Source organism: Bos taurus, chromosome 11, assembly GCF_002263795.3.
Source record: "Bos taurus isolate L1 Dominette 01449 registration number 42190680 breed Hereford chromosome 11, ARS-UCD2.0, whole genome shotgun sequence".
Classification (NCBI taxonomy): Eukaryota; Metazoa; Chordata; class Mammalia; order Artiodactyla; family Bovidae; genus Bos; species Bos taurus.
This window is the reverse complement of record NC_037338.1, coordinates 78,626,148-78,653,855: the sequence shown is the minus strand read 5'-3', so window position 1 is coordinate 78,653,855 and position 27,708 is coordinate 78,626,148. Positions and strand designations below refer to the sequence as shown.

The following is a 27,708-nucleotide window of genomic DNA, read 5'->3' as shown; positions in this document are numbered from 1 at the left end:
TCACCATTTAGGAGATGTTCTTTCGAACTTGGCAACACAGAAATTTACATCAGGCCTTGTACAACCTTGGCAGAACCTGCCAAGGTCCAGAAGAAGTTGAGAAAAAACAACAACACAAAAAAACCAAACAAACAAGAGGTGCTCTGGCCTCCGAATCCCTCCCCATGGGAAAGACAAAGCACAGAGCTTTTAGCCAAGTTTCCCAATATTGTTGGCATTTAGAGAAAAGGCTGGTCAAACATACAACCAGCGCAGAAAGAAGCGAAGGCAGTAGAGTTCACATGACTACTTTATATTAAAGTTTATTACATTTGGAAAATCTACTGTACAGGGAAAAACCCATTGGATTAAATAGAGTTTTGCCAAAAGCAAAAGACTATTACTCTTTGGAATATTCCTGATTCCGGCCCACAGTCAGGCTACAGGAGCTAATCAAAAGTGAGCCTGGTCCATCCGTGGGGCAGCTCAGTGCCAGGTGTACCCAAGACGTCTCTTGTCACTTTACAGGAGAAAGTGTCCCCAAGAAATGGCATCAAAGGAAAGGCTTGGTCTACAGGAGATTCTCTGGGCCCAGCGCCATCTCTCCCACCCTAGAGTCGTCTCTCCTTGATCTTCCCCAGCCTGAGACATCAGGATTCAATTTTACAGGGGCCTCCCCAGTATGGTAGTCGCCCAGGCCATGGCCCCGGCCCCAAGTTCATGGACACAGGCAGAACTGCTCCAAGAGGTGACCACCCATGGGAGCCGGGATGGGCCAGCCCACCAATGAGGCCACCCGACAGACATTCCATACCCTGTTGCACATGTGAGCGATAAACTCAGACAAGACACAAACTAACCTAGACATTGGCTCCTGGATTTGGTTCTCCTAGTCAAAAAAAAAAAAAGAAAAAGTCTTCTTAAAAACCCTGATGCTGTCTCCTGACTGTAGATTAGGGAAGAAAGATGGGGAATAACCAAATCGACTTACTTAACTTACCTCAAAAGTAACAAAGCCTACTGGGCTATGAACAAAGAAACTAGAGGAAAAACATGTGCAAAAACAAGTTGACATCTAAGTTAGACCTCCCCACGAAACAAAGTGAATTCTGACGGAGCCCTGACCTCCTGGCCCTGCTACTCGGCAGGACACGCCCCCAGGCCTGCTGGTGTCTACCAGTAAGTGCTACAGACGTGTCCACCCTCAGCCACAGCATCTTCGTCCAAAGCAGCAGGGTCCCCCTCTCTCCAGAGCTGGGCCTGCTTCAGCTTGGAGAAATTGAGTCAGCGTGGCAGGATGCCAGGTGCTGTCTGCAGTGGAAAAGTCAGTCGTTCGCGAGAAAGCCCTTGTGCCCAAGTCTCCAGGCAGAAGTCAGAGAGAGAAGCAGAGGTGAGGTCCCCTCCCCGGCGGGCCCAGAACTCCGTGGGCAAGGGGAGACGCCAGCGGGGCTGGGCGCTCCAGGGAGGTGGCATGGTGGCAGGGATGCAGGTCTGCAGTTCTTCACAGAAGAGGCGAGTGGGGGGCGTCTAGCGAGTGGCAGGGAGAGGGGAGAGGTGTCCCCCCACATCAGGCGTAGAACTCCTCCTGCTTAGTGGGCTTCTGGTAGGCCCCGCCGTTGGCTTGTTTTGGCTCCTCCAAGGAGTAGCTGCCCTCGTCCTTCTTCTTCATCCGGTACAGCATGAAACCCACCAAGCACACGGCAAAGATGAGCCCCACGAGGCCTCCAGCAATGACCCCTGGATGGGCAGGGAGGAGGACAGAGGCCGGCTCAGCTCAGCTGCTCCTGGGGGCTGAGTGGCAGCCCTGCCAGTGATAAAGACAGCATTCCCCTCCCCCAACCTCCATCACCCACCCACTGGAGAGAAAACTCACCTCCCAGGACTTCCTTCCGATCCAGGAGGCCCTGTGAGGCCCCCGTTGCCCCCGTGGCCTCAGGATCCTCCGGGGCTCCATTCCGTGAGCCAGGTTCCCCTGCGGCCCCGGCCGCATTCTCCCCGGACAAGTCGAAGGTGAAGTCCTAGGAGAGGGCAGGGAAAGGACCAGGTGGATGGCCACAGACGAGGCTGCACCCAGGTCCACTTCCAGCTTCCCTGGTCACCCCTGCCACCAGCTCTAGACGCGCACACCCGAACCCAGACCTCCCTGGACCCGGAGGTCAGGTCCCTCTGGCCACATCACACTGGACCCTACCGGACTGTGGCCGAGGCACCACGTCCAGTGATGCAAAGCACATTTTATACGAAAATAAATAGGCTCATTTCAGCATAATGTGTACACTGCCATGATGCTCTAAGATGAAAAGCAAGACCTGGGAGAGCTTTCCCTCTTGTCCCAGGAGCATATGCTGGGGAAGCCCTCTTGAAGGGCCTTGAAGGGCCCTCTAGCTCTGGTCTACTTAGTCTGTCCCACCGCAGGCTCAGCCCTGTGGGCAGGCAGAGGATGGGACCTTGGGATCTTGTCTTCACGGTGAGGATTACATGCTCATAGAGTACAAGGGGTCGGGTGTGCCAGGGGACCAGGCCAGCACCCTGCACCCAGTGCACTGTGCCCCACAAGGCACTAGGGCCACCCAATATCCCAGGAAACGCAGAGGATGACAGCGGGCCTGACACCTACCTGCTCCCCAGAGCCCTCTCCCACTGGGATCTGGGTGGAGGGGTCCTCCTCAGCCGCCTTCTCAGTGGCAGGAGGACCTCCCTCCTCCACGTGGGGCCTGTGCGGCTCCATACGGCCCCGGCCTGTGGGAGCCGAGGTCTCATGGTGGTCGGGCTGCACGTCCCTGTGCGGATGGGAGGTGGCGGGTCCTGGGGCCATGGTGGCTCTGGCTGTGGACACGCTGTGAGTGGTCGGGTGCAGTGTGGTCTCACTGGGTGGGTGGGTGGCCTCCTTCTGGGCGGTGAGGCCAGGCTCCACCTCTGCCAGGAGCACTGCCCTGCCTCCCTCAGGCTGCTCTCCGGTTGGCAGGATGGTGGTGGAGGCGGCGATGGCATCTGGGCTGGTGGGCTCTGGAGCCGTGGCTGTGGTCGTCACGGGCCCCAGGTCCTTCCAGGTGGAGGGCGTGTGTGATGAGGTGATATCTGGCAAAGCACCTGCAGGGCCAGAAGCAGAGCTTGTGGCATCAGGGAGCCCCCGAACATCAAGACCAGCCAAGCTCAGACCCCGGCTCTGACTCCCAGGCCAGCACAGCAAGGTTTTCTTCCCATGAGAAGCCGTGGGGCAGAGCTGTGTGTGCATGCTAAGTCGCTTCAGTTGTGTCTGACTCTGTGCCATCCTATGGACCAGCTAGGGCTAGGAAAGCTGCCCTTTTCTGCTGCATCTGGAAGGGGGTTTCCTGCCACTGCTGAAGCCTGCTCCCTGGGCGGAGGGGTGGGGCACATCCTCAGGGCCCTGAACACCTTATCCCCAGCACACACCCACTTGGCCCTCCCTGCTCCACTCACTCTCCCTCCAGAAACGCCCAGGTTCCCAAGAACAGAGGCCTGTGTCTTACCTCCCAGCTCCAAGGCCCCCTTGCCTAGGCCACTTTCCCCAAGGATGACTGTAGCCTCCCCTTCTGAGGTCTAGTTCAAGAGCACCTCCTCTGGGAGGTCTCCCTGACCACCTCCAGTTCAAGGATTTTACTGCCTCAGGGAAATGGGAAAAGAGGGAAGATAAAGGAACATTTGTGGACAATCTGTACTCCCACCAGATCTGTGTAGCCTCACGGCTCCCAACAACCTTATAAAGTCAAGATGTTATTCCCACTGTACAGATGAAAAAATAGAGGTTTGGAGAAGTTAAAAAAAAAAATCCTTTCAAAGGTTCCCCAGCGAGTTAAAAAGGAGAACATGAGCCCAAGTCTGTCTGCGGCAGGCAGCCCCCCTGGGAATCTACACCCTGCCCTCCCAAGCCACACGTGTTTTCTCCTTGCAGCATGGACCCAGTTCTCATTCCTGGCATAACCTTTCAGGCCCAGCCTGATCACCACCCTCAGCCCACGGCCTGCTGACATCCTAGAGGGGGCCCTCACGTCCACTCACCTGCGCCCGAGCCAGAGAAGTTGTCACTGTCGTCCCCAGAGCCATCCTGATCTTCGGGGGGCATGTTTACGGCCACACTGTGCTGGAAAAAGATCAGGGAAGGATAAGAGTGGAGTCTTCACTGGGGCCTGCTAGTCCAGGGTCCCCATCCTAGGCAGCTGAATGCTGCACCCAAACACACACCCCACACACAGCACAGAAAGAAGCCCTCAGCTCTAGAGGGCAGTCCTCTGGTTCCCCCACACACCCCCTAATGCTATGATGACACAGCTCTGGGCAGGTACTGGGGGTGCAGAAACCCGCAAACTGGGGGCAAGGCCCTTGCCTCAAGAAGCTCGGTCTACCGAGGGAGCCCCAGAACTCAGAGGAGCAGACAGATGACACCATTACTGGAAACCCAGCGGTGGCCTCTGTGGGACCACAGCCCACCCTACCCTGAGAATCAGGTCCTGGAGGCCGCTGGCCAGGGGGCTTCAGGGTTCAAGAGTGGGGCTTTCAAGGGGCCCCTGGAAACAACATTACAACCCCCTGGCTCCAAGGAGGCCATCCCCAGGCATGCTGAGCATCAAGCTGCAGACCCCGAGGGCGCCACGGGGGCAGGGGTGGGGGCAGCGAGGATGGGCATGGAGTAAGTCGTCTGTGCTGAGACAGGGCCTGCCCACGCAGGACAGCCCCCAGGCCTGGCCATGATGCTTGGTCACACACTCAGCCCATTTTCTCATTCACAGGAGACACTGGGTCCCTCCCTCTTGGGGAAGGAAGGACAGAGAATCCATCAAGCTGAGGACAGATGAGGCTGATCTAGAAGGGGCCCTGGGCTAAGGAGGCAAATGGGCCGTGGGCCTGGGGTGGGTCCTGTGTGCAAACAGCCACCCCAGGGAAGCTGCCTGCCTGGGGCCGAGCCCAACAGGCTGCAGGCGCCAAAGTGAACACTCAGACCCAGGCCCTGAGGCAAGGGGCCGCTCCAGCAAGACCAGGGAGTGGGGCCAGGTGAGGACATTGAACTGGCCAGGGCAGAAACCCAGTCGGGGGCGGGGGGGGACCACGCCCACCCCTAACTCTGGCTCCAGGAGAACAGGTGAGGAAGGGAGGACCCAGCAGCCAGGTGGCAGGAAGAGTAGCCTTAAGTATCCTGTGCAGCAATAAGACTTTGACCCAAATGACCCTGTGCAGCAGTCCCAATAAATGAGCGGCCAGAACAAAAAATAAATGAAGAAGTGGGACAGTGTAGTTCAGAGCACATGGGCTTTTGCAAACCCCCTGACCTCTGCCCCTTACTAGCTGAATGGCCCTGAGGACACAGTAAACCTCTTACAGCCTCAGTCTTCCCATTTGTAAAACGGGAACAGTAGTAATATCAAAATCCCACATGTGCATGCTAAGTCGCTTCACTTGTGTCCGACTCTTTGTGACCTTATGGACTGTAGCCCACCAGGCTCCTCTGTGCATGGGATTCTCCAGGCAAGAATACTGGAGTGGGTTGCCATGCCCTTCTCCAGAGGATCTTCCCAACCCAGGGATCAAACACACATCTCCTGCGGTTCCTGCACTGCATGTGGATTCTTTACCACTGAGCCACTGGGGAAGCCTATCTACATGCCAGGATTGTTGCAAAAGTTCAATAAGGTTATACACAAAATAGAACCTAACAGAGCCTGGTTCACAGTGGTGAACCCACCACCCAAGCATCCCACCAACAGTGTCTCTAACTTGCTCCCCGCTCTAACTTGGGGAGCAAGAGCCACTCGGCATGGGAAAGAGGATTCTGGGGCCTGTCCAGGAAGAGGAGGGCTGGAGGTGGGTAGGGTTTTAGGAGAAGACGGGGCAGAAGGGAGCCAGTACGTAGGCAGCTCTGTGCAAACTTGTCAGAGGGCAGGCCCCGCCCAAGGCTGGGCTCCAGGGAACTGGCCTCCTCAGCCCAAGAGGCCTCGCCAGGTCCTAGCCACAGGCCACGGGGCCGCCCTCTTGAGTGGGGCAGAGCAGGAAGGGACAGACAAGACCTTTGGCCTCCTGAGGCAGAGCTAGACCAGGTGGAAGCTCCGTCCAAGGGCCCAGGTCTGAGGGAAGCTTCAGACACGTGTAGAAACTATGAGGCTAGAAATACCACTGAGCTTCCTTTGAAAGTACAAAACCCACACTGTACTTCAGCCCCCCAAGAAGAAGATTTTGGCCACTCTGTCTGAGCTGCCACGGCCCATTCACAATACATAGATTCTACCTGCACCCTGGGCCACATCCTGTGTGTATTGTCCCCTGGGGTGCTTCAAACACCTGCCCTGCCTCCATGGAGCTTTAAAGCTGCCCTGGGCTCCTGGAAGGCTACCCCGCTTCAGTAACAAAGAACCCTGCCCCTCAGGCAGGTGCAGAGTGGGTATCCCCATCCTGACATGCTGCTGCCCCAGGCCCCCAGCAGATGCTCCCGACAGGACAGCTTGAGGGGGACAAGCATTCAGGGGACCCCATCCACCCACACTCACTCACTGAGACCCCCCACCTTCACCCAACACCCTTGAAGATCTGGAGGAGACCCTAGGTGGTGACGCTCCATTTCCCACCCTTGGAGAGAAAGCTGGAGCTGGAGCTGGGGGCCAGGGCTGCAGCCACACCAGCCTGGACCACACGACATGAAGCAGAAGGCAGCATCCCCGGGGCCAGGCCCTTTTTCACGGACGGGGCCTCTGAAGCCCACAGAGAGCACAGTGCACTGAGAGAGACCCCGTCCACCTTGGAGGCGCCGGCAAAACCAAGGAGGCCCCGCCTCTCACCTACACAGAGGCCCCGACAGGTTAGCAGTTTCCCAAGAGAAGGGTTTCTCTCAGGACGAGATAAGACTTTGGATTGGCCCAGTCCCTAAAAACAATTTGTTTCCTCATCTTGGCTGGGTTTATCCCACTGCGATCTTGTTTACACAACAAGCTCTTAAGCAAACACTTTCTCCCCTGAAACCGGCTCCCAGGCCTCAGGGCAGCCTCTTGCCCTTTTGGGCTGGGTCTCCACTGAGGGGATGGGCCTCAGTGACCTCCCAGACCTCCAGCATGAGCCTCCCTGTGACAGCTGCAGCTCCCTGGGGAGGAAATCAGCAGAAACTGCTGAGGTTGATCTTGCCTCACCAGGTGCCGGCTGACACCGGAGGTTGGGAGACTTCTGGTTTCACTCAGCGGCCAGGCCATGCTATGGGCCTGTGGTCAGCTGCCTCCAGGGCCCAAAATAGGGCCCTCCTGGGCATGGCCTCTTGACGCTGCCCTGAGACCACTTGGCCAAAACGCAGGTATGCCAGGGGCAGGTCGGCCCAGTTTGGAACCTCAAGCAGCCTGGGAAGACAAAAGGGAGCCAGCCAGACCTCTAATGAAGCCTTTAGCCTCTGTAAGGCCCAGAAAACCAGTTTTTCACACAACAAATCAAAAGCCCTATGAGTAGGTCTAGACGGTCACATAGTCTGCTCAAAGGCAGACTTAGTCTGCTGAATCTGGTCCTTCCCACCACCAGCACAGACCCTGGAAGCCCAGGGCCTGAAAGGCCAAAGCCAGGTGTGGCGGGGCGTCTGGGGCAGATAGATACACAGGGGCTAGGGCACAGGAAGCCTGAAGAGAATAGCCAGCCCACCTCGTCTCAGCCATGCTGGTCTTCAGGCCACACCAAGGCTGTGAGAGGAGCACCCACCTCCCCCGCCCCCCGAGAGAGGACTTGGGGTTAGGGCTCTGGGAGAGCAGGACAGGGAGTATGAAAGGAGAACCTGGTCTCTTGACACTGGAAGTATTTTCCATCCCTTTCCTCCTGTTAGCCTTTGATTTGAGGCAGGCAGGGCTGAGATTTGGCCTCTCCTGAGATAAGGTGGGCTCTTGCCCATGGCCACCAGGCAGTGAAGTGTCTGCACACTCACAGGCAGGGCTTGTACCCCTCGTCTGCCATCTCTCTCCCTCTGCCCTGCCCCAGAGGACCACATTCCCTGATAGCTCAGCTGTTTTAAGGGAAACTTGCCTAAGTCTCTTCCCTGGTGGCTTAGATAAAGAATCTGCCTGTAATGTGGGAGACCTCTGGGTTCGATCCCTGGGTTGGGAAGATCCCTTGGAGAAAGGAATAGCAACCCACTCCAGTATTCTTGCCTGGAGCATTCCATGGACAGAGGGGCCTGGCCAGCTATAGTCCATGGGGTCGCCAAGAGTTGGACATGACTGAGTGACTTTCACTTCACTTGCCCAAGTTTCTACAATGTTCTGCAGGCCCCAGGAGTCCTGGGATGCGCACGTGTTCCTCACCAAGTAAGGGTTCCCAACCCCTGCCCAGCAGCTGAGACCCAGGTGCTGGTCCAGCTTCAGAGGTGCAGAGGGGACGGCATGGCCAAGCAAGGGTCAGGATCATCAGGAGTGGAGGGTCTTCATCACCAGGCTGCCAGCCATTCCCAAGAGCAAGTCAGGAGTCTGGCAGGCAGGCAGCCCCCAGGCAGAAGACTGGCAGAGAAGCTTCGAGAAGGCAGCCTCAAGGGGAATTCCCTTCTGGTCCAGTGGTTGGGACTCCGTGCTTCCGTTATAGGAGGCACTGGTTCCCTCAAGCCCACTCCTGCCATCTCTCACCCGCAACTGGCCATAGGAGGGCCTGGAGCTGTGTGACAGCATTCCTCCAAGACACCTTGCTGCTAAGTCGCTTCAGTCGTGTCCGACTCTGTGCGACCCCATAGACGGCAGCCCACCAGGCTTCCCTGTCCCTGGGATTCTCCAGGCAAGAACACTGGAGTGGGTTGCCATTTCCTTCTCCAATGCATGAAAGTGAAAAGTGAAAGTGAAATCGCTCAGTCGTGTCCGACTCTGTGCGACCCCATGGACTGCAGCCTACCAGGCTCCTCCGTCCATGGGATTTTCCAGGCAAGAGTATTGGAGTGGGGTGCCATTGCCAAGACACCTTAGGCATGTGCATAAAAGTTCCTTGGGACAATCATACATCGGGATACCAAGTGGGCATCTCAGATATTCAGGTGAGGGCTTCTACTTCCAGGCTGACCACAGAGGTTGCCCATTCTGGCCCCTGACCCTTGCCACCCCATCAACCCATAGCCACCAGGTCCAAAGATTATGGTTTCCAACCCACACCCTGAATCACTAACATGTCACCCACTACTTGATTTGAGTGATGGATAAACACAAATCCTTTAAAAGCTGAGGTCACACGAGAAAAGTACAATATTATGCAAGGTCACAGATTTTGACAGTGAAGAGGGTCTTCAACTTCAAAACTCAGGGGACCACCATCCAGGGGTTTGGGGGAGAAGAGAGGGTAAGAAACAGTATGATCTGGACCCTGGTGAGCCTCCAGGGTGCAGCCCCCACTCCAGGAGGCTTCTGGAAGGGGGAGTCGCCCAGGCTGGGGCACAGAGGGTCATCGTGCTGAGGGCACTAGGGGAGGATAGTGAAGCCCACAGCCAGACACCAGAGAGGTCAGCTCTTAGTTCTAAGTCACAACTTCAGCAGCACTGCGGCCTCACTGGTATGGCAGACTGCAGCCAAGTGGGAAAGGGGGGTTTAGGTGTCTGTTGGTTGGAATGCTCTGTGTGGTGACAGAGCTTTGGCCGCCGTGGTGGGAGCTCAGTCCCAGAGCCCACAGGACCAAGTACTGCCCCTTGTCACAGGGCCCAGGTCACGGACTTCCCCAAGCAGCCAGCCTCGGTGCCAGCTCCGGGGCTGAGGACAGGGGGTGGGAGGCCCAACTGGTTCCATAAGCCCAGGTTGAGGGGAGAAGAGAGGGTAAGAACGTACTTTTCTTACATTTCATGAGAATGAACGTACATTTCATGAGAAAATGTACTTTTCTCATGAGGCGGCCCTACAATCACGCTGGGATAAACACTCCTCATCCCATCCCATCAAAATCCCACACAACAGCAGGCATTCTCGAGAGGCTTAAATGAGTTTCATGGGTTTTTTTTAATCTTTTTTTTTTTACCAGTTTCTTGGTCAGATCTATGGATCTAAGAGTGGGGAAAAAAAGCTTATTTTTCCAACCCCACACAATTCTTGGGGGCTGAATTGTGTAAGCTACAGAATCCCAGCTGTCATCCCTGACCTGTGCAGCAGGATGCCAAAGTGGCCAGAGGGAAGATTCACACCATCACCTGCATTCAGGCTGGGGGCTCTCTTCTTTAACGTCCCTAAGAACTACCAGGAGACTGCTGGAGAGGAAGTCTTCTGAGCTCCATCCCTAAGGTGGATTTGGGGGTTGGGGGCAAAGGCCTAGGACTCTGCATGTTACAAGCTCCAGCTGCTGTAAGCGGTCTGCAGACTGCATGTGGAGAGCAATAGTCTGGACAGGAAAAGGTCTCACTGGGAGTGGGCTGGAGGAGATAAGACCCCCCACTCAGGGCCAGGGTTCAAAGAAGAGGTACCAAGTAGCCCCCAAAACACGCCCTAGGGGCCAAGTGATCTGAGAAAGCTCTAGAACGTTCTCCCTACACCTCTGATATACCCATTCTCTGTAGTCAGTACACCATGGTGCCTGCTTGGTCTGCAGAAGCTTCACCACAGAGTTGAGAGGATGCCTTCAATCCCAGGAGTGCAAGAAGCAGGAAACAAAGACAAGCCAGACTCTTCTGTCCTGAAGCTGGGCTGGGGCTCCGTCCTGCCTGCCTGGGGCTGAGCAGGGCCCCCTCGGCTCTCCAGGCAGTTCTCATCTGGTCAGCTGGCCAGATGCAGGCTGAAACCAGCAGTGCAGTTGGTGACTCTGCTTTCCCTCATCAGAGGGATCATTTGCACCCCTTCGGTTAGCCCAGGCTCACACAACCTATGCACAGACCACGCAGGCCAAATCCAGAGCATCTTGAATCAAGGCTCTCAGAGAAACGACCACAGCGAAGGATGTCAGAAGGGAAAGAGCCCTGATAAGGGAGCCACCCCAGGCTGAGATTCCTTTGCTGGGTGACCTGGGCCTCTGCCGTCTCTCTGGACCTCATTCCCATCCGGATAACAGAAGGGGTTCAGAGCTTGAAGAACCCTAAACCTTCTTAGGGTCCTGACAGGCTAGGCTGGGATCTGCAGCCCCAATTCATCGTGAGTGAGGCCAGAGTGGGGGCAGGGGGTGATAAGCTGGCCACAGCCAGCCACGTAGGGGTGGGTTAGAGGGGCAGGCCTGCAGACCAGGGCTCCCCCTGCCCGGGATGTCACAGTGGTGGATAAATCACTTCCTCTCTGAAGGCTTCTTCCCTAAATTGGAAGTTGTGCTGCAGGGGACATGTGCTTAGGCATCGAAGGGATTCAGATCTCCCGGCTTTGGCCTCAAGACCTTGAAACCTTCCCCCCCGCCTCTCCACTTCCAGGAGGGAGGGGCCCCGTCGGTGCCTCGGGACAGCATCAGCATTTCCAGCCTGACAGGCACCACGATTTATCAACTCACCAGGAACCAAGTCAAGCTGGGACCTGCCAAGGGGTGATGGGTACGGCCCAAAACAGGAGGGGCCCCCGGAACAGACAGGCGGGGAAGAGGGTGCTTCTGCTGCTCTCACCCTGAGATCGTGCTTCTGTCAAGGCACCAACAGAGCCCCGAGGAGGAGTGCCTTACAGGGGTACCTCCGGGGCACGCACCCCTTACCACCCCCCGACCCCAACAACCCCACCTCAGCCATTCCCACCCTGCCACTAGGAGACAGACCTCAGTCCTCTGGGGGATTCCAGGGCAGGGCTGGGGTGCAGGATACCACCCGTACTTGGCTTAAAGACCCCCTCTGCAGTAGCACGTCCTGCAGGGCACTGCGTGTCAGGACTTTCAGAAGGGGGACCCAAGGTCAGGTCAGAGGGCCCTCCTCCTTGGAGTACCTGGGGCCAGCGATGTGTTGAGGGAGGGAGGGTTTCCTGGCAGCCAGAGCCAGCCCCGATGCCCAAGCCAGGTCAGAGCTGTCACCAGCAACCCCCGTAGCCACCCTTCCAGAGGGCTGGCACCCGTCTTGCTGCCGCGTGCCGAGACTCGTCTTAGAACAGGCCCCGCTGACGGCTGGGTGTGGGGCCATGGAGCTGGGAGACCAGTTCCTCGGCTTTCCTCCACCTGCCAGAACCTGGGCCAGGCAGGGTAGGATTCCACTCAGGCATTGAGCAAGGCCAGCCTGGCCCAGCCCGCATCCATGCCTGCTGCTGCCCCAGGATCCAGACAAGGAGGTGGGCAGGGGAAAGGGACCAGACCCAGAGCTGGAAAAGCTGGGCTCTTCTTCCAACTCACTGGGTGACCTTGAAGAGACACCTTGCCTCAGGCAGCCCCTCTGCAGAGCAGGGGCTTGGCTGAAAGGCAGCAAGAGGGCTCCGAGACCCAGGTCTGTGGCCAAGGAGTCAAGGCCCACCCTGGAGGGGCAGCCAACCCCCAAGAGGGACTCAGCAGTGAGAGGCACTTGATCAGAGCGATTCAGGGTCACCCCTCTCCACTGTCCCAGAGGGTGATGGCCTAGACAGGAGGCTGGAGATGTCCCAAACCAAAGTGACTCTGGGCATGGCAACTGTCAACCCACAGGGACAGAGGGAGCAGTCCAGACTCCCACAGGCTCTTCCCTCCTCGGCTCAGGCTGTCTCAATGAGACAGCTAAGGGCAGAAAGCTCATGGCAGGATCCCCGAGTCATGCCTGCCGCCCTCCACCCCACCCCATGAAGGCCCCTCAAACTGCTCTCTGGCTGATTAATCCCCAAACTGAGCCTGGCCTGGGGACCTGACACCTCTGGCATGGGCTTCAAGAGCCATCCTCCGCCTGCTCCAGCTAAATAAAGTGTCCTCAGGTTTCAAGGAGGCAGAAACTTGCAGCTTTTGACACACCTGCAGCCAGACAGGGCTCCAGCTGTGGGGATGAGGTGGGGGAGGGGGTGACGGGGGAGCACTTTATCCCCCAGATCTCCCCAGTGTGCAGTTGACCATCCCATTTAAGATGCAAATGCCTCTAGGGGGGCTGAAGGGCGCTAGAGACTCACAGGAGAGCAGAAATCAGCTCTAGAGGGAAGGACAGTCTGGCACTAGGGCACTGGGGATGGGCAGGCACTTTGGAAGATGTGAAGGGATTGCAGAAAGGAGGCTGAAAGATGCCAAGAGCACATTTTTTAACCTGTGTCAGAATGCTGTTGCCAGCCAACCCCACACCCAAGAAAGGAGGATGAAATTCCCTTTGCTCCTGCTTAAGTCACAGGTGTACATGGCTTCTCCTCCCACGTCCAGAAGGAGAATGGGCCAGTCTGGGAACCTGTCTCTGGGATCAAGCAGGAGGCAGACCAAGTAGGCACTAAGGCTACTCGAAGCCCAGAGACACAGGAAGGTCAGAGTGTCCTTGAAGGATGTCCTACGGCAGAGTGGAGCCAGTACTTTCTGACCTGAATGATGGAAAGAAGAATTTTCAGTGAAAGCCAGGTGCCAATAGGTTGGGCCCTTTCCCCAGACTACTGGTAGGACCCTCCCCTAACCAACAGCAAAGCACCCTGAGCCCCTTCACTGTCAGCCTGCCCTCCTCCAGAGGCTCTTGATGGCTGGAAGGTGTGCACAACTTCAAATGCCCGGTGCTGAATTCCCAGGCCCTGGCAGCCTCTGCACAAGGTAAGTGCTAAGTTGGTTAAAAGGAGGACTGTGGGACTTCCTTCGTGGTCCAGTGGTTAAGACTCCATGCTTCTGATGCAGAGGGCACAGGTTTGATCCCTGGTTGGGGGAACTAAGATTCCACATGCTTGGAAGCACAGCCAAAAAATTAAAAAAAAAATTATTTTTTAAATAAAAGTTTTAAAGGAGGACAGTGGACTGTAGCCCCAGTCTGAGGAGCTCAGAGAAACCCCAGAAAGTCAAAACACCTGCTCAGGGCTCAAAACAGTTATGGGGCAGAAGGAAGAACCCAAGGATCTGACCTGGGTTTTGGGGGTCACTTGAAAAATAGAAAGATCTGACCTGGGCCTTGGGGCAGAGGTGGGGAGTTGGGGGGGTGGGCAGGGACAGTAATCACAGCTAATACGTCTTGAGTACTATGTGTCAGGTACTAGTCTAAGCACTTTACCTCAGGATGACCTTAGATTCTAGTCCATACCCATCTTACAGATGAGGAAACTAAGGCAAAGGGGTCAAGTCATCTGTCCCAAGGCATACAGCCACTAAAGGGCTTAGAAAGAGGATCTGGGGCCAGGCAGTCTTGCTTAGGACTTCCCTGGTGGCTCAGATGGTGAAGAATCTGCCTGCAAGGCAGGAGACCCAGGTTCAATCCCTGGGTCAGGAAGATTCCCCTGGAGAAGGAAATGGCAACCCACTCCAGTATTCTTGCCTGGGAAATCCCCATGGACAGAGAAGCCTGATGGGCCACAGTCCATGGGAAATCCCCATGGACAGAGGAGCCTGGTGGGCTCTCTGCTGTCGCAAAGAGTCAGGACACAACTGAGCAACAAATACACACAGCCTTGCTCCAGCAGACATGCAGTTAACCACCCCGTCACAGGCAAGATCGAGGGCTCTCTGACCCTCAGGAAGAAAACAGCCATCATTTCCACTGGAAGCAGCACAAGAGGAAGGAAAGAAGACCCTGGCATGGGGCCTTCCCAGTCCACCCTGCAGCCCAGCCCTGCTCCCAGTCCAAGGCACCACACAGTCCACAGTTCTGCCCACAGGCTACAGTGCCCCACAGCCACAGAGCCCTGCTCAACTGCCCTGAGACCCCACCTGGGTACCTGGGGTCCAGGTTTACCAGACCTCCTGCCACTGCCTGCCAACCCAGCCCACACCTTCCCGGGGCAGGAGCCGGCCCCTGGCAGAGGCTCAGGCAGAAGTGAGCAAAGTCTGGCCTGCCAAGCAAGGCTCATATTTCTGAGAAGGGGCAAAAGCCATGTTTGCAGGCCCTGCTTCGTCAGCACTGGGGTAAGACCAGCCGGTCACTCATGCTGAGTCCGATCCCACACCTGGGCCAGCTCAGACTGCACCCCTGGGGTGCAGGGTCAGTGCCATGGAAGCTCTCTCCAGGGGACTCCCTAAGCAGTGTCAGTCCCAAAGCTCTCCCAGACTTGCTCCTCGGAGGCCAGATGAGGAAGACGCTCCAATCCCACCATATATGGTATTTCACAGGATCTTTCCTGATGCCCTCCAAAGCAGGACTTGAAAAATCCCGGTTTTATGCAGGAGGAAACTGAGGCTTCAGGGCAGGTGAAGAATCATGAACAAGATGCTACGGGGAAGAGGCGGTGAGCCTGGTGACGGTCGGGGCTGGCCACACTCTGAGGTCTGTGCTCTTTCGGCCTCCACACAACACCTCTCTCTGCTCCGACAGCTGGGAGAGAATAACTGAGGCAGACCAGCCAGCCAGTTCTGGGTCCCACCTTGCCTTCCCAGCTTGAAGGCTTCAGGACCCCAGATGGGGCCCCAGACCTACCTCAAAGGTAGGCAGACTCAGATATTCAGGCTCAGCTGCTGCAACTGCACTGTGAGGAGAGCTGGCCCAGGGCATCCACTGGATACCCAGCCCCTAGACAAGGCTCTGAAAGGATGATCCTGTTCCTCTGGGGCGGGAGGGTTGTGCAAGGGAGAGGGGTGAAGTTGGGGGTTCCCCACTTCTCACACAATTCACAGAACCCAGAGGGGCCTCAGCTACTGCTTCAGGCTCACCATGAAGACCTCAGGGCCGGCTTCCTGGCCTGAGCCTTCCCAGAATTTCACAACAACCAGGCCTGCTGCTCCAGGGACACTCTGAACCTACCCTTACCCCCTCAGACCCCTGTACCCTGCTCTCCAGGGCCTGGGGGTGTTGGGCGGGAGAGGAGGCAGGGGCAAAATCTGGGGGTCTCTGCTCAGCCTCTATGGGCCCATTCTCCTGGCCTGGCTCACAGCGCAGTGAGCCCCAGTCAGCCAGGAGGTCGGGTTGCCCAGGCCCTACCCACCCTCTCCTGGGAGGAGGGCGCCTACCACAGACAGCAGTGTCCCCCAGTGCTTTTCTCTGGGAGAAGCTGGAGCAACGTCAGCCTCCACCACAGCCTCAGAGGCTCCCAACACACCCTGCGAGGCCAAACCTGACCACTGTCCATCCAGACACTTCCTGGAGACGGGACTCTGAGGCCCCGGCTCGTGCCGTAGGCAGCAGGGGTGCTGAGAAGCTGCTGGAAATTAAAGGCAACACAAACTCTGTGCCCCTGCCATGGGACTGCCACAGTCAAGTCCCCAACCAGGTCAGACGCAGCCAGGGCATCAGACATGGTGTGGAAACCGCAGGGGAAGGCCTCATGTCCTCCTGAGGCCCCCTGGGGCCCAGCACATACTAGGAGTTGGGGTGGCCAAGCCACCTGGGCCCTTCAGAAGTTCCCTCCCACCTCCCCACATCCCACCCACCCTGGACCAGGCCCCAGAACCCCATCTCCTAAGCCTGCTGTGAGAAGGTGGGGCAGATGGCACCCAGCGAGGGCCAGCATGGCCACAGGAAGTGCCAGGTAGCCAGGCAAGACTGTGACTCCAACGTCCCATGGTGCGACAAGTCTCTGAACACCTCTGGAGATGAATGGAGCCCAAGAGTTGTCCCAGAGCAGGACTGGCAGCCTCCCCAAGTCCTGCTGCCTTCACTGGGGACCCACTGCCCTAATGTGGAAAGCGCCCCCGCCTCACAGCCTGCGTTCCTGATTGGAGGGGCTCCGGGATGAATCCCTTTCTCAGGGTGAATGGCCTTTGGCTGTCACTGTCCCTGTGGTCTGTCTGTACAGACCGACTGACCGTCCGGTCTGGTCTCATTAATGGCTCTCCTCTCTCAATACGCGCCCTTGGACCAGGCATGGACCTTTCTCTACCCGCTCAAGGCTGTGCGCACAGCAGGCACCCAGGCTCCGGGCTTCAGGTCTGGTCAAGCCAGGGAGGCTTCACAACCCCCATGCTCGAGGCAGAGTTCTCCTGAGGCAGCAGGAGCAGGCCCCACCCAGACGCCCACCAGTCCCGCGACACAGTCACCAGATGTCGCCAACACCCGGATTCGTTGCCGAGCCTCTGCCCACCCACCCTCCGAGCCCCCTCCCATTTCACATGTGGGCTCACTGAGGCCAAGAGAGGCCTGCGCAGTGTCACTCAGCGGTGCAGAGGGTCAGGGCGGGAAGCCAGGCCCCGGAGCCCTAGCCGGCCTCGCGCACAGTGGGCTCGCGGACAAGGCTGGTTGGATGAGTCTCTGGGGAGGACTCGTGGGCCTGGCACAGTGACTCAGCTGATGAGTGGAGCGATAAGCACGCCCGCCTTCCCCACTGCCCCAACCTGCCCAACACGGCTTCCGCTCCTGCCGATGAGAGGACTGGGGGGCAGGTGGCCAGGGGCCTGGGTGTGTGCAGGGAACACCACCCAGCCCCCACCCGCAGCCCGCCTTTGCCCAGGGGCCTCCGTCCACCTCCAGTTCCCATACTGAGCCCTAAGTCCATCTCCTCCAAGCAGCCTGCCCTGATTTCCGCCCCACAGATGACCCCTCAGTCAGCTCGTGCTCCTTCAAGTCCCTGGAGGAATAAAGTGGGCTTGAGCCTCTGCTAGGTTCCCCACAGTGGCACCTTCACCCTTCCCGGGACAAGGACTGTCTGCAACCACATGGCTGTCAGAGCTGAGGCAGGGAAGCAGAGGGCCCTTGAGTGCCTGGGGGAACTGAGGTGCAGATGGGCAGTGACCTGCCTGATCACACAGGAGAGGGTTAAACTGAGACCAGGAGGGACCTGGTGTCCTGGCCACCCTTGTCTGTAGGAATAACTTCCATGGACTTCTAAAGCTGCAGTTAAAAGGGAAAAGACTGTTGAAGGGAGGGAAAAAACGGTTTCCTGCTTTTTGAGGAGGAAGTTGCAGACAGGTGGTGAGCAGGTTTCCCCAAATCTCAGACTGCAGCCTAACCTACAGGCAAGCTCAATGGGGAAATCAAGTCAAGACGGGCCAGGCAAGGCCCAGCCGTAGCTGCAACCCATGCAGTGGACCCACCACTTCACACGTGCATGAGCATGCACATGTGTGCGTGCGCGCACACACACACACACACATACACACACACACACACACACACACACACACACACACACACACACACGGTCTCTCGTGGGGCTGCAAGCCTCAGGTGAGTCACTGGGAAGAGAGAGGAGTTTTTCCCAGGGCTGAAGGCCAAGGAGGGAGCAGCCTCTCCATATAATTAGGCAGAACCACAGAGCCATAGACACAGGAGAGAGACCCTCAAGGCTTCTCTCTCCTGACCTGACGACCCCACTAGACCTGTCTTGGCTCCCCAAACCAGCACAGTACGACAGACAAAAGGACTCTTTTCAGAGGAAGCTTAGACCGCCCTGCCCCGGGTGCTCCCTCTGGGTACCAAGTCCTGGGGAGCTTACCAGGTGTCCCTGTCTTGGATCGGGGCATGGAGGGGACTTTCCAGTGCTGACACCCCACCCAAGGTCAGCATCCTGAGGACAGGAAGAGGTGGTAAGATCTCACAAAGCCCCTCTGGGGGGCAGTGGACGGGGCTCTCATGTCTACCTGGAGCCGGAAGTTGCATAGTTGCTAAAGTGACCCGGAGCACAGGGTCGTGGCTCCTTGTGCAGGGGGATGCCCACATGCTTGCCGCCCCTTGGCGCTGCCAGGGCACTCATGGCAGCTCAGAGAGAGGTTCCAGAACGTATCCTCCCATTGAAAGCCCAACCTCTGCTGGAACAGCTGAGAGGGAAATGACACCGCGCTGAAACTGTTCCAGGGTACAGGATCCTGGCGCCAAAAGCCCTCTTTCCACAGACTCCGTTAATCCCATTCCTTCTCTCCAGACACATTTACGCAGGCCCTCAAGGAGTGGCTTTTAACCCAAGCCTCTAAAATTCGTTGTTGAAAAGAAGGAGGAAATCAGGAAATCATTTGTTCTGTTAAAAATCCCAGGATTCTGGGACTAGAAATCATTTAATGACCAACTCCTCATGCGGCTGTTTTCACAGCAGGACTGAAAAGGCCAGGAGGTGAGCCCAACACAGGAGGCAGGAGTCCTGGGTTCTGGTCGCCCCATGGGAGCCACGGTGCCCACTTTTCAGACTTATAAAGGATCTACTAATCCCACAAACGTCTCCCCAGTGCCCAAGATGAAAGTCAGCGCATGCTGGCTACTACCCTGGGGGCAAGCACAAGGGAAAGCCTGGTAGGTTTCAGCCAGCCTCCTATGCTAGGTTCACCGGGGAGACTTGCCAGTCCTTCCATTTCTTCACGCCATACATGTGTGCACAGGCATGCGTACAGATCCTGGTTCTTCCACACTGGCCCCTTGTAGGGGCTCACCTCTGCAGGCCTCATCCACAAAATGGGGACAGTGACATACATGGTAAAGGTTTGGGTTAAATATGAAATTAGGATGCAGGAAAAGCATATAGCACTCAATAGTAGGCACTCAAAGATGACCCTAGGGACTTCTCTGGTGCTCCAGTGGTTGGGACTCTACGCTTCTGCGATGAGCACAGGTTCAATCCCTGGTTGGGAAACTAAGATCCTACATGGCTTTAGGCAAAAAAAAAAAGAAGATGACCCTAATTCTATCAACAGCCAACTTTCCTCTGGCATTTTCATTACCAAACACTTTCACACCTTCATTATGAAATGAATACGCAAATGAGAGAATAAGCTTACACAGGACATCAAGACTCAACAGTGAAGTGACTCATCTGAGATTACACGGTAACTTAGTGGCAAAGCAGAGACCCAATCCCAAAGCTCTACCTTACCCAAAGTTGTTTCTGGCCTGTCAAACAGTATGCATGCACTGTCACCCAAATAAAACATGGTGAGAAAAGGGAGACAGGACCCAAGCTAAGAATGAGGGCCCTTGCCAACCAGGATTTAGAGTGCGCTAGTCTCACAAGGTCCAGGCTACCTGTGACTGGCAAGTCACTTACAGCTTCAGCCAAATAGAAGAACCGAGAACATAGGGTCATCGTCAGGTGCTTGTTTCAGAGGTCACTGACATCTGAGTCCCGCAGGAACCTCCCTTGACAGCCTCTTGGTTATTCTAGGAGTATCAGAACAATGCAGAAGTCCCAGCTGGGCCTCTGAAGGCACAAAATCCATGTATCACAGCTCATGAGTGTTACAGGTGAGACCCTCACTCAGCACTGAGAACTCTTATCTTAGAAATAATTCTAACAAATCCAACAAATTCCTTAGTACTGCTGGAGAAAAGTGCCAATCAGAACTGAACTGAAAAGCTGCCGGCTACACTTTAGGTCCACAAATGTCACTTTTGGCTGCTATCAGACAGGGATGGGAGAGGATAAAGAGCAAACCAGAATTCCAAGTGTACCAACATGAGGGCACCAGGCCCAGGGGCAAAGTGCTCTTCAGAGCTCAATAAACCCAGGAGATGAATGCCGTAACCTAACATGGTGACAGCTTTGAGGCCCCTGGCACCCAGAGATCAAACTATGCTTAGTACTGTTTTGTTAATAAAGGAAGAGAAGTATTTCAGAGAGTCCTGCCCAAAGTAAGAATATTTTTGAGGGTAATGTGGATTCTCAGCTTACTGAGAAAACCTGGATATGAAGGATACCTCATTTTCAAGGGAGTTCAGAATTCAAGATTCTGCTGCCATAAAAAAAGATTCCTCCATAAAAACGCCTCCAAAATTCAAGCTTTTCATTAATTCTTTCCAGGCTCCTCTCCCTTCTCATCCCTCTCCCCACCAATCTGGGTTAATGAGATTTTACTGGAACCCACCATGAGCCACAGGTAGAGACTTAAACCAGCCCCACCCTCCCTGTGGAGCTGAAGCCAGGAGTGACATCACCTCTAGGAGGCTTGGAGCCCAGGCAGAAGCAGTCAGCGCCTCCCTCTGTCTCCCCCCTGTCCCCACCCACTCCTCCAGGCCGAAGGGAAATGTCTCTACTAGCCCCCATAATTAAGGCAAAAAGGGATTTTATGCCTTTCAAGAAAAGGAAGAGAGTAAGAGAGGGAAACAGCAAATAACTTTTCAGAACAAGCAATTTTTCTTGCATGGCAGAAACAAAAGACCACGGGGATCTCACACAGGCAAAACCACACACAGAAACCTTTTTAGACAAACCTGTTCTCGTCTCTTGGGAGTGGTTTTGAGCAACCTCCTGCCCCAGCAGCCTTCCCTTGTCCAAAGTCAGGCGCCCAGGGTCACACCCCATCTCCCTGGTCCCCAGGGGGTTCTGACCTGCTTCCCACTGGGACCAAAGTGAACCCTGGGAAATGTCAGACCTCTGCAACTGGTGGACATCTTCTCCTATCCTGGCAAATCCCACTGCCATATTTATTTCAGGAAGAGGGCAGAAGATTCATGCCCCCACTCTGAACCAAACACGGACAGCCAGTATAAAAGGGAGAGAACAGGGCTGGGAAAGAGAAAACAGACTAAACTTTGTAAATAGGGGGAGGGGAGAACCAAACCCTAAATTCTGAGCCAGAGTCTGACCCCAAAGATTAGTGCTTTCAGGCTCAGCTCAATCACCCCCTCCAGGAAGCCCTCCCACCACCACAGCTCTAATGAGTCTCCCTCCCTCCCACCCATCTTTCCCCCTCCAAACTCAACTGCCTTTGGCTCTGCTCTGCCTTTCCACAACGGTTCAGTTTCTAGCGGAGAAAAAGAGAAAGAGAGAAAAAAAAAAAAAAAAAAAAAAGCAGCTGTCTGCTCCTTCCTAGGACACAGGAAAACTCTGGGAAAGTGGTCCTCTGTTGCTAAGTCGCTTCAGTCGTGTCCGACTCCGTGCGACCCCATAAACAGCAGCCCACCAGGCTCCCCCATCCCTGGGATTCTCCAGGCAAGACCACTGGAGTGGGTTGCCATTTCCTTCTCCAATGCATGAAAGTGAAAAGTGAAAGTGAAGTTGCTCAGTCGTGTCCGACCCTCAGTGACCCCATGGACTGCAGCTTACCAGGCTCCTCTGTCCATGGGATTTTCCAGTCAAGAGTACTGGAGTGGGGTGACATTGGTCCTCAGAGGATCTCTAATCCCATCTGCCTCCCAGTGTTAAAGGGCACTCTGGGATCCCCGCTCAGAAGTATGAATGCCAGCTTCACCTAGGCTAGCAAAGAAACCGCTGCTACCACTCCTGACTCTGGCTGGAAATAGGTGGAGTACTGCTGAGGTCCCGTCTTCAGCCTGGAGAGAGTGTGGAGCAGCCAGGCAAGGCGAGGTGGGCCAGGGACGTGAGCCAAATACCTCTACCCTCTTCTCCAGAGTATTAGCTGTGGGTTCAAGGTGCAGTCTGAATCCCTAAGAAGCCACGGCACTTAAGGAGTGAAGGAGAAGAAGCCAGATGCCAACTTCTTGGGTCTAAGAGCCAGGAGTGCTCTGGACACTTCGCTCAGAAATCTTATCTGTCCCCATGGCTCCCTGAGAGGCACATGCTCCAACTCATCAGCGATCCAAGAGGCATTAGGGACCTGTTCCTCGACTCCAAAATGTTTCCAAGCAAAGCAAAAAGGCACTTCACAGATCTACCTGAAAATACACCTCACCTGAGCCAGACCCTGAGAAAAATACACCAAGGTTCTCAAGAGCTGGGAGCTACCATTATTATGGAGGGACACGCTTATGGAGGGTTTTGGCGTTGCCCAGAGACTTGTCCAGTAATACATTATAAGGAGAGGATCGGAGTACCCGCGCCCCGGGAGCCGCTCCTTGCCCTCCCACGTGCCTCCTTTTGCCAGAGCTAGGGAAGTCGAGCCGTCCAGATGTGGTGGCCAGAGACCGCCACTTCCGGAACGGCAAAAACCCCTCGGTCCGCACCTCCCCTCACCATCCCCTCCAAGGATGGCCGACACGGCCAGCGGGGAGGACCCCAGGACTCCAGCAACGGGTGTGGGGGATGGGGTGTGGACGCAAGCACCCCGCGGCCAGCGCTGACACCTGGCGGCAACCCAGGTCCCAGCCCTCTTTCGGGCCGGCGCTGAGGGGCGGTTCCCAGGAAAGGGTTACAGGGGCCGAGAACAAAGCGCCCCCTTTGGGGAAGGCGGGCCAGCGGACGGCGGCTGGGGAGACAGACCACTTTCTGGGGAGCCTCAGGATGCTCTTTGTCGGCTAGGTCCCTCTCAGAGAGGGGACCCACCCCTCGCCAAAGGTGGATGCTGGAGTCCTACCCAAAGGCCTCCCCTCCAACTCCGGGCTCCACATTTGTCCCCCTTTTCCTCCAGATCCGCTGGGCGGGCCAAGGGACCCGCCTTCCCTCCGCGCGGCCCCAGCACAAAGCCAGGTCGGGGGAGGGGAAAAGCCATTCCAGGGTCCACTAGCGTGGAAGCCGCCCGGGCGCCCTGGCGGTGCCCAGCGCCGGCTCGCGCCCCTCCGCGGGCAGCACAACTTCAGCAGCCCAGAAGTTGGGTTCTTGCGGGTCTCTAGAATGCCGGGGCCAACTTCCCGGAATCTCCCGCTACCAGCTCGGCCCGGCTTCTCTCCGGCGGCCAACGGATAGCCGAGGACCCCACCTCCACCCGCCCGCCGTCGTTCGCCGCGCAACCTTGGCTGGGGCTCCGGAGCCAACACGCCCGCTTGCTCCCGCACCGAGTCCGCGGCGCCCAAACTTGCCTCCGCCGAGGGGTCAGGAGCCGGAGCTCGGCGGGTCTGGTTTGAATTAGGGTCCGCGGGCGGGGTGCAGTTGCAGCGATCACCGCATCCTCCCGGGTCACCGGCGGGGGGCCCGGCCGCCGCGGTGCCCTGGGAGACCGGTTGGGAGCCGGCGACCCCCGGCGCCTTCGCCCGTGGAGCCGTTCCTATATAAGTGCGGAGCTCCCGCGCAGGTTCCGCTCCGCAGGGCTCCCCAGGCCCCCGCCCGGAGAGGCGAAACCCTCACGGCGCCCCTCGATGGCAAGAGGCAATTGGAGAAAGAGTCCTGATTTCGGGACTCCGGGTCCCGGGGCCCGCCGGGCTAGCGCGGGAAGAAGGGAAGTCCCCGCTTCCCCTCCCCCTCCACGTGTGCAACAGCCGGCATCGGCGGGTCTGCCAGCCCCGGCTTCCCGCCGCCTAGCAGCCCGGCCCCGGGCCGCACTCACCAGGAGGGCCGGCTGCAGGCGCAGCGCCAGCGCGCAGAGCCACAGCCAGAGCGCCGCGCGCCTCATGCTGCCCGGACCGGCGGCTGGAGTAGAGCGGCGAGCTGCGCGGATCAGGGCTGCGCCGCGCTGCGCGGACTGCGCGGGGCTCCGGTTCGGCGCCGCCGGTTGCGCTGCGCGCAGCTCCCTCGAGCGATGCCCAGCGCGCGGCAGTCCTAGGCGAGGTCTACGGATCCGCCGGCCGCTCTCAGCTCCCCTTACGGCTGGATTCCTCTCGGCTCAGCTCTGCTCCCGCCTGCACCTCTCCCGCCGAGCTCCGCCTTATAATAAACCCGCAGGGCCTTAGCCGTTGCAAAAACTAGCCGCCCACCCCCAGCTCTCCAGGTCTCGGGGCCAGCCTTCGTCCCCACCCCCCTAGGACCCCGCCCCCTGAGCCACGAGGCCCGTCCCCCGCTCCCCGGCCAAGGAACGCCCCAACCACTGCACCTCAGCCCCGCCCCCGGCCCGCGACAAGGGGCCGAAGCCTCGCCTACCTGCGGAGCCCTGGTCCCCCGCGGACCGTGGCTCCCCGGCCTTTCAGCTCCGCGGCCCCCAGGTTCACCCGTGGTGGAGGCTGGGCGCAGTCCTTGCCTCCCTGGCCCAGGGTTTGGAGGCTCTGCCCGGGAGAGTGGCGGGAGGGGCGGTAGTTGGTCGTCGACTCTGGGCTCCAGTCTGCAGCGCCCTCTGGGAGCGGACACCGAGCGCCCTCCAGGTGCGTAGGACTCCCAGGCAGGAACCCTTTCGGAAATTGTGCAGGGGGGCCCCCGGGGTGATGGGGCCTGAAACCGAGGGACCCTTCCCTGGCTGCGGATGGGGGCGATGTACGCCCTCCCTCACCCAATCTGCCAGTGCTGGAAACTCGGAACCTTATTTTAAACAACTGGACACGCACAGGAGGGGGTGTTAAAAAAATTTTTTTTAAAAGAACAACCAGTCACCTCCGCCTGCCGAGGGGGGAAATTTTTTTAAAAAGGACTTTTCAGTGTCTTTCTATAGAAAAAAAATACGTGAAATAGATCGCCAGTCCAGGTTCGATACATGAAACAGGGTGCTCAGGGCTGGTGCACTGAGATGACCCTGAGGGATGGGATGGAGAGGGAGGTGGGAGGGGGGTTCAGGATGGGGAACGCATGTACACCCATGGCTGATTCATGTGAATGTATGGCAAAAACCACTACAATATTGCAAAGTAATTAGCCCCCAATTAAAATAATTTTTTTTAAAAAAAGACCTAATTTAAAAACAAAAAATGCCCTCTCTTCATCCTCTGGGCTAAAAGTAAAAATAAACGGCTCTGTGCCGAGGTGACCTCTGAGCTGCAGACCTGACAAGCATCACTGAGGTTCTTGCTCTTCATGATTCCCCAAGAAACCCTGGACCTGTGTTTCCGTCACCAATCTGGAACCTCGGTGCAAAAAGAAGGCCCGCGGGTGTGGTGCAAACGGCCTTGAAAGAAAAGGGGAAGCACCGGCCCAGCCCTGACAGCAATCTGGTAGGCGGGAGAGATGGTGCTAAAGGACCTTGGACCTGGACACCAAAGATGGCGTCGTCCCCAGGCAGAGGACACGGCCTGCCCCGGCGGAAACTGGAACCGAAAAACTCTCCCTGACTGCTTCTTGGCCTCTTGGGCAGTCTCCTGTGTTTCTCTTAAAACGGATTAAACATTCCTGAGTCCTGGGTTTTGCAGGCAGGGACAACTGGCTGCTGGCCAGTGGATTCTTCTCCATCCTGCGGGTGTGCCCTGAACTAAGCAGCCTCCTGCATCTCCATCTTAGCCTCTCCCCCATCAGACACGGTAAAGTAGTGAAGTGAAGTCACTCAGTTGTGTCCGACTCTTTGCGACCCCATGGACTGTAGTCCACCAGGCTCCTCTGGAGTGGGTTGCCATTTATGTAAAGCCCCCTGGTTTCGCCTCTGCTTCTGTGTACCTGTTTGACCTCAGGCAGCTCTTCCTTTGGGGGGGGTCTCAGTGTCCCCAGGTCTGTCTGTGAGGAATAGCAGATCCTCATCCAGGTCCTTGGTGCCACATGCAGGGTCTCTAGGGCCCTGGTTTCAGGGATCATCCAACAGCAGGGCACAAGACAAGCCTCCTCCAGGGACCTCACAGGGTCCTGGTTGGGTAGAAGGCCCTTTTAGTGAAAGACCCGTGAGTGTGTTCACCAGGAGCTGGCTCACGGTTTGAGGTCAGCTCTCTGGCCTTTTTAACCCAATATGGAGGAAGAGTAGATCAGTTTGGAATCTTGCCTTTGTCTGCTGCACAACATAAAGAAAATTGGGGTCAGGGAACATTTGATGGGGTCTTGATATTAGAAAAATGACCGGTCCACTGTTTCTTTCAAACTGAGTAAATTTGCCCCCAGACCAGTGTGTATTTCTTTGGGCAGATTATGAAGAGGAGAGGCCTCAAGGAAAACACACAGAGAAGGGGACTAGAGCATCAGGGCTTGCCTTGACCTTGCTGACTCCTGGGCTGCTTGCTTCTCCTCCCAACCCAAACTCTGCAAGAAAATCTCTTCCTCCCAGAAGCTCTCTTGGAGTCCCATATTAACCCAGGACCTGTGCCTCCCAAGATACCCTACGGCCTCTACGAATGCCACAGGGGTGTCAGCCCATTTGCACTGCTGTGGCCATGCTATCTGAACTCTTATCAGCCCCTTCCTTGGGATCCTCCCAGACCTTCATGGATCTGACAACTAAAGGGTTAAACATCTGGCTGAGCAGAGGGCCTCTAGCCTCCCCGGCTGGAGGCACTAAGGCAAGGCCTCTGTGCCTCTGTTCCTAATACAGGTTGTTAAATATTTTTAATAGCATCCCTGTTGAATCACTGACCGCCTTGAATGTTGCTTCCTTTTCCCATAAAAGAAAGTTCCTGGAAGGCAGGGCCAGTGGCTCCTCCCCTCGTTTCTCTCTCGTTTCTTTCATTTCTCATTTCTCCTCTGGTTTCTTTCATTCTTCCCAGGAAAGCACTGGGCTGCCTTCTGGAGAAATGCATGCTGTTGCCACTGAGGGGGAGGTGGCAGCTGGAAGGGAGCTGATAGGAAGAGACCAGCAGCAGACTGGGGTGGGTAGAGGGGAGGGGCGGAGACCCTGGGCACAGGGTTGCCCTTTTTATGCATTAGGCACCTCCACTGGCACAAATATTCCCTGGACAAGTCGATATCTATCAAAACGTAAAATGCAGATATCCCTGGTGATACAGTGGATCAGAATGTGCCTGCCAACCCAGGGGACATGGGTTTGATCGCTGGTCCAGGAAGATTCCACATGTCACGTGGCAACTAAACCCACGGGCCACTACTACTGAACCTGCATGTTGCAACTACTGAAGCCCGTGCGCCTAGAGTCTGTGCTTCACAAAAGAAGCCACCTCAGTGAAGCTCGAGCACCACAGCAAAGAGTAGTCCCCACTCACCACAGCTAGAAACTTTAAATACACCTATCCATTCACTCAGGAATTCTCCTTCAGTGAATTCACTCTTCATAAGTATTTCAGTGCCCAAAGAGGTGTGTGTAAATGTTCATTGATAAAGGAAAAGTAGAATAAATGTGGGTATTCCCACACCATGAAATACTATACAACACTTTTTAAAATTAAGAAGATGGAAAACTCCTGGCCTGGAATATTTTTCAAAACCTACTTTTAGATAAAAAGAGTGATTTGAAGAGTGATCTACATGTAGTGTGGCCAAAATTTTCTTAAAAAATAAAAATAAAAACGTGTTTAAGCATAGA

General features: G+C 56.4%; 1 protein-coding gene across 1 annotated transcript; it reads right to left on the bottom strand.

The window, feature by feature from the left end:
• Positions 1-271: 271 nt before the first annotated feature.
• On the bottom strand, positions 272-24,225 carry SDC1 (syndecan 1). Its single transcript, NM_001075924.1, has 5 exons — positions 23,941-24,225; positions 4,000-4,081; positions 2,597-3,069; positions 1,853-1,997; positions 272-1,716 (listed from the first exon to the last, which is right to left on the bottom strand). The coding sequence occupies exons 1-5, from the start codon at positions 24,004-24,006 to the stop codon at positions 1,547-1,549; spliced, it is 936 nt and encodes a 311-aa protein (NP_001069392.1). The 5' UTR covers positions 24,007-24,225; the 3' UTR covers positions 272-1,546.
• Positions 24,226-27,708: the final 3,483 nt, after the last annotated feature.

Bases quoted from the DNA above. Each gene is read 5' to 3' on its own strand.
- SDC1 (NM_001075924.1), bottom strand. From the start codon at position 24,006: ATGAGGCGCGCGGCGCTCTGGCTGTGGCTCTGCGCGCTGGCGCTGCGC. The intron at 3,070-3,999 runs GTGAGTGGACGT...CTGGCCCTGCAG, and splicing joins CTTCTCTGGCTCGGGCGCAG to GTGCTTTGCCAGATATCACC. The intron at 1,998-2,596 runs GTAGGTGTCAGG...GCCCTCTCCTAG, and splicing joins GAGAGGGCTCTGGGGAGCAG to GACTTCACCTTCGACTTGTC.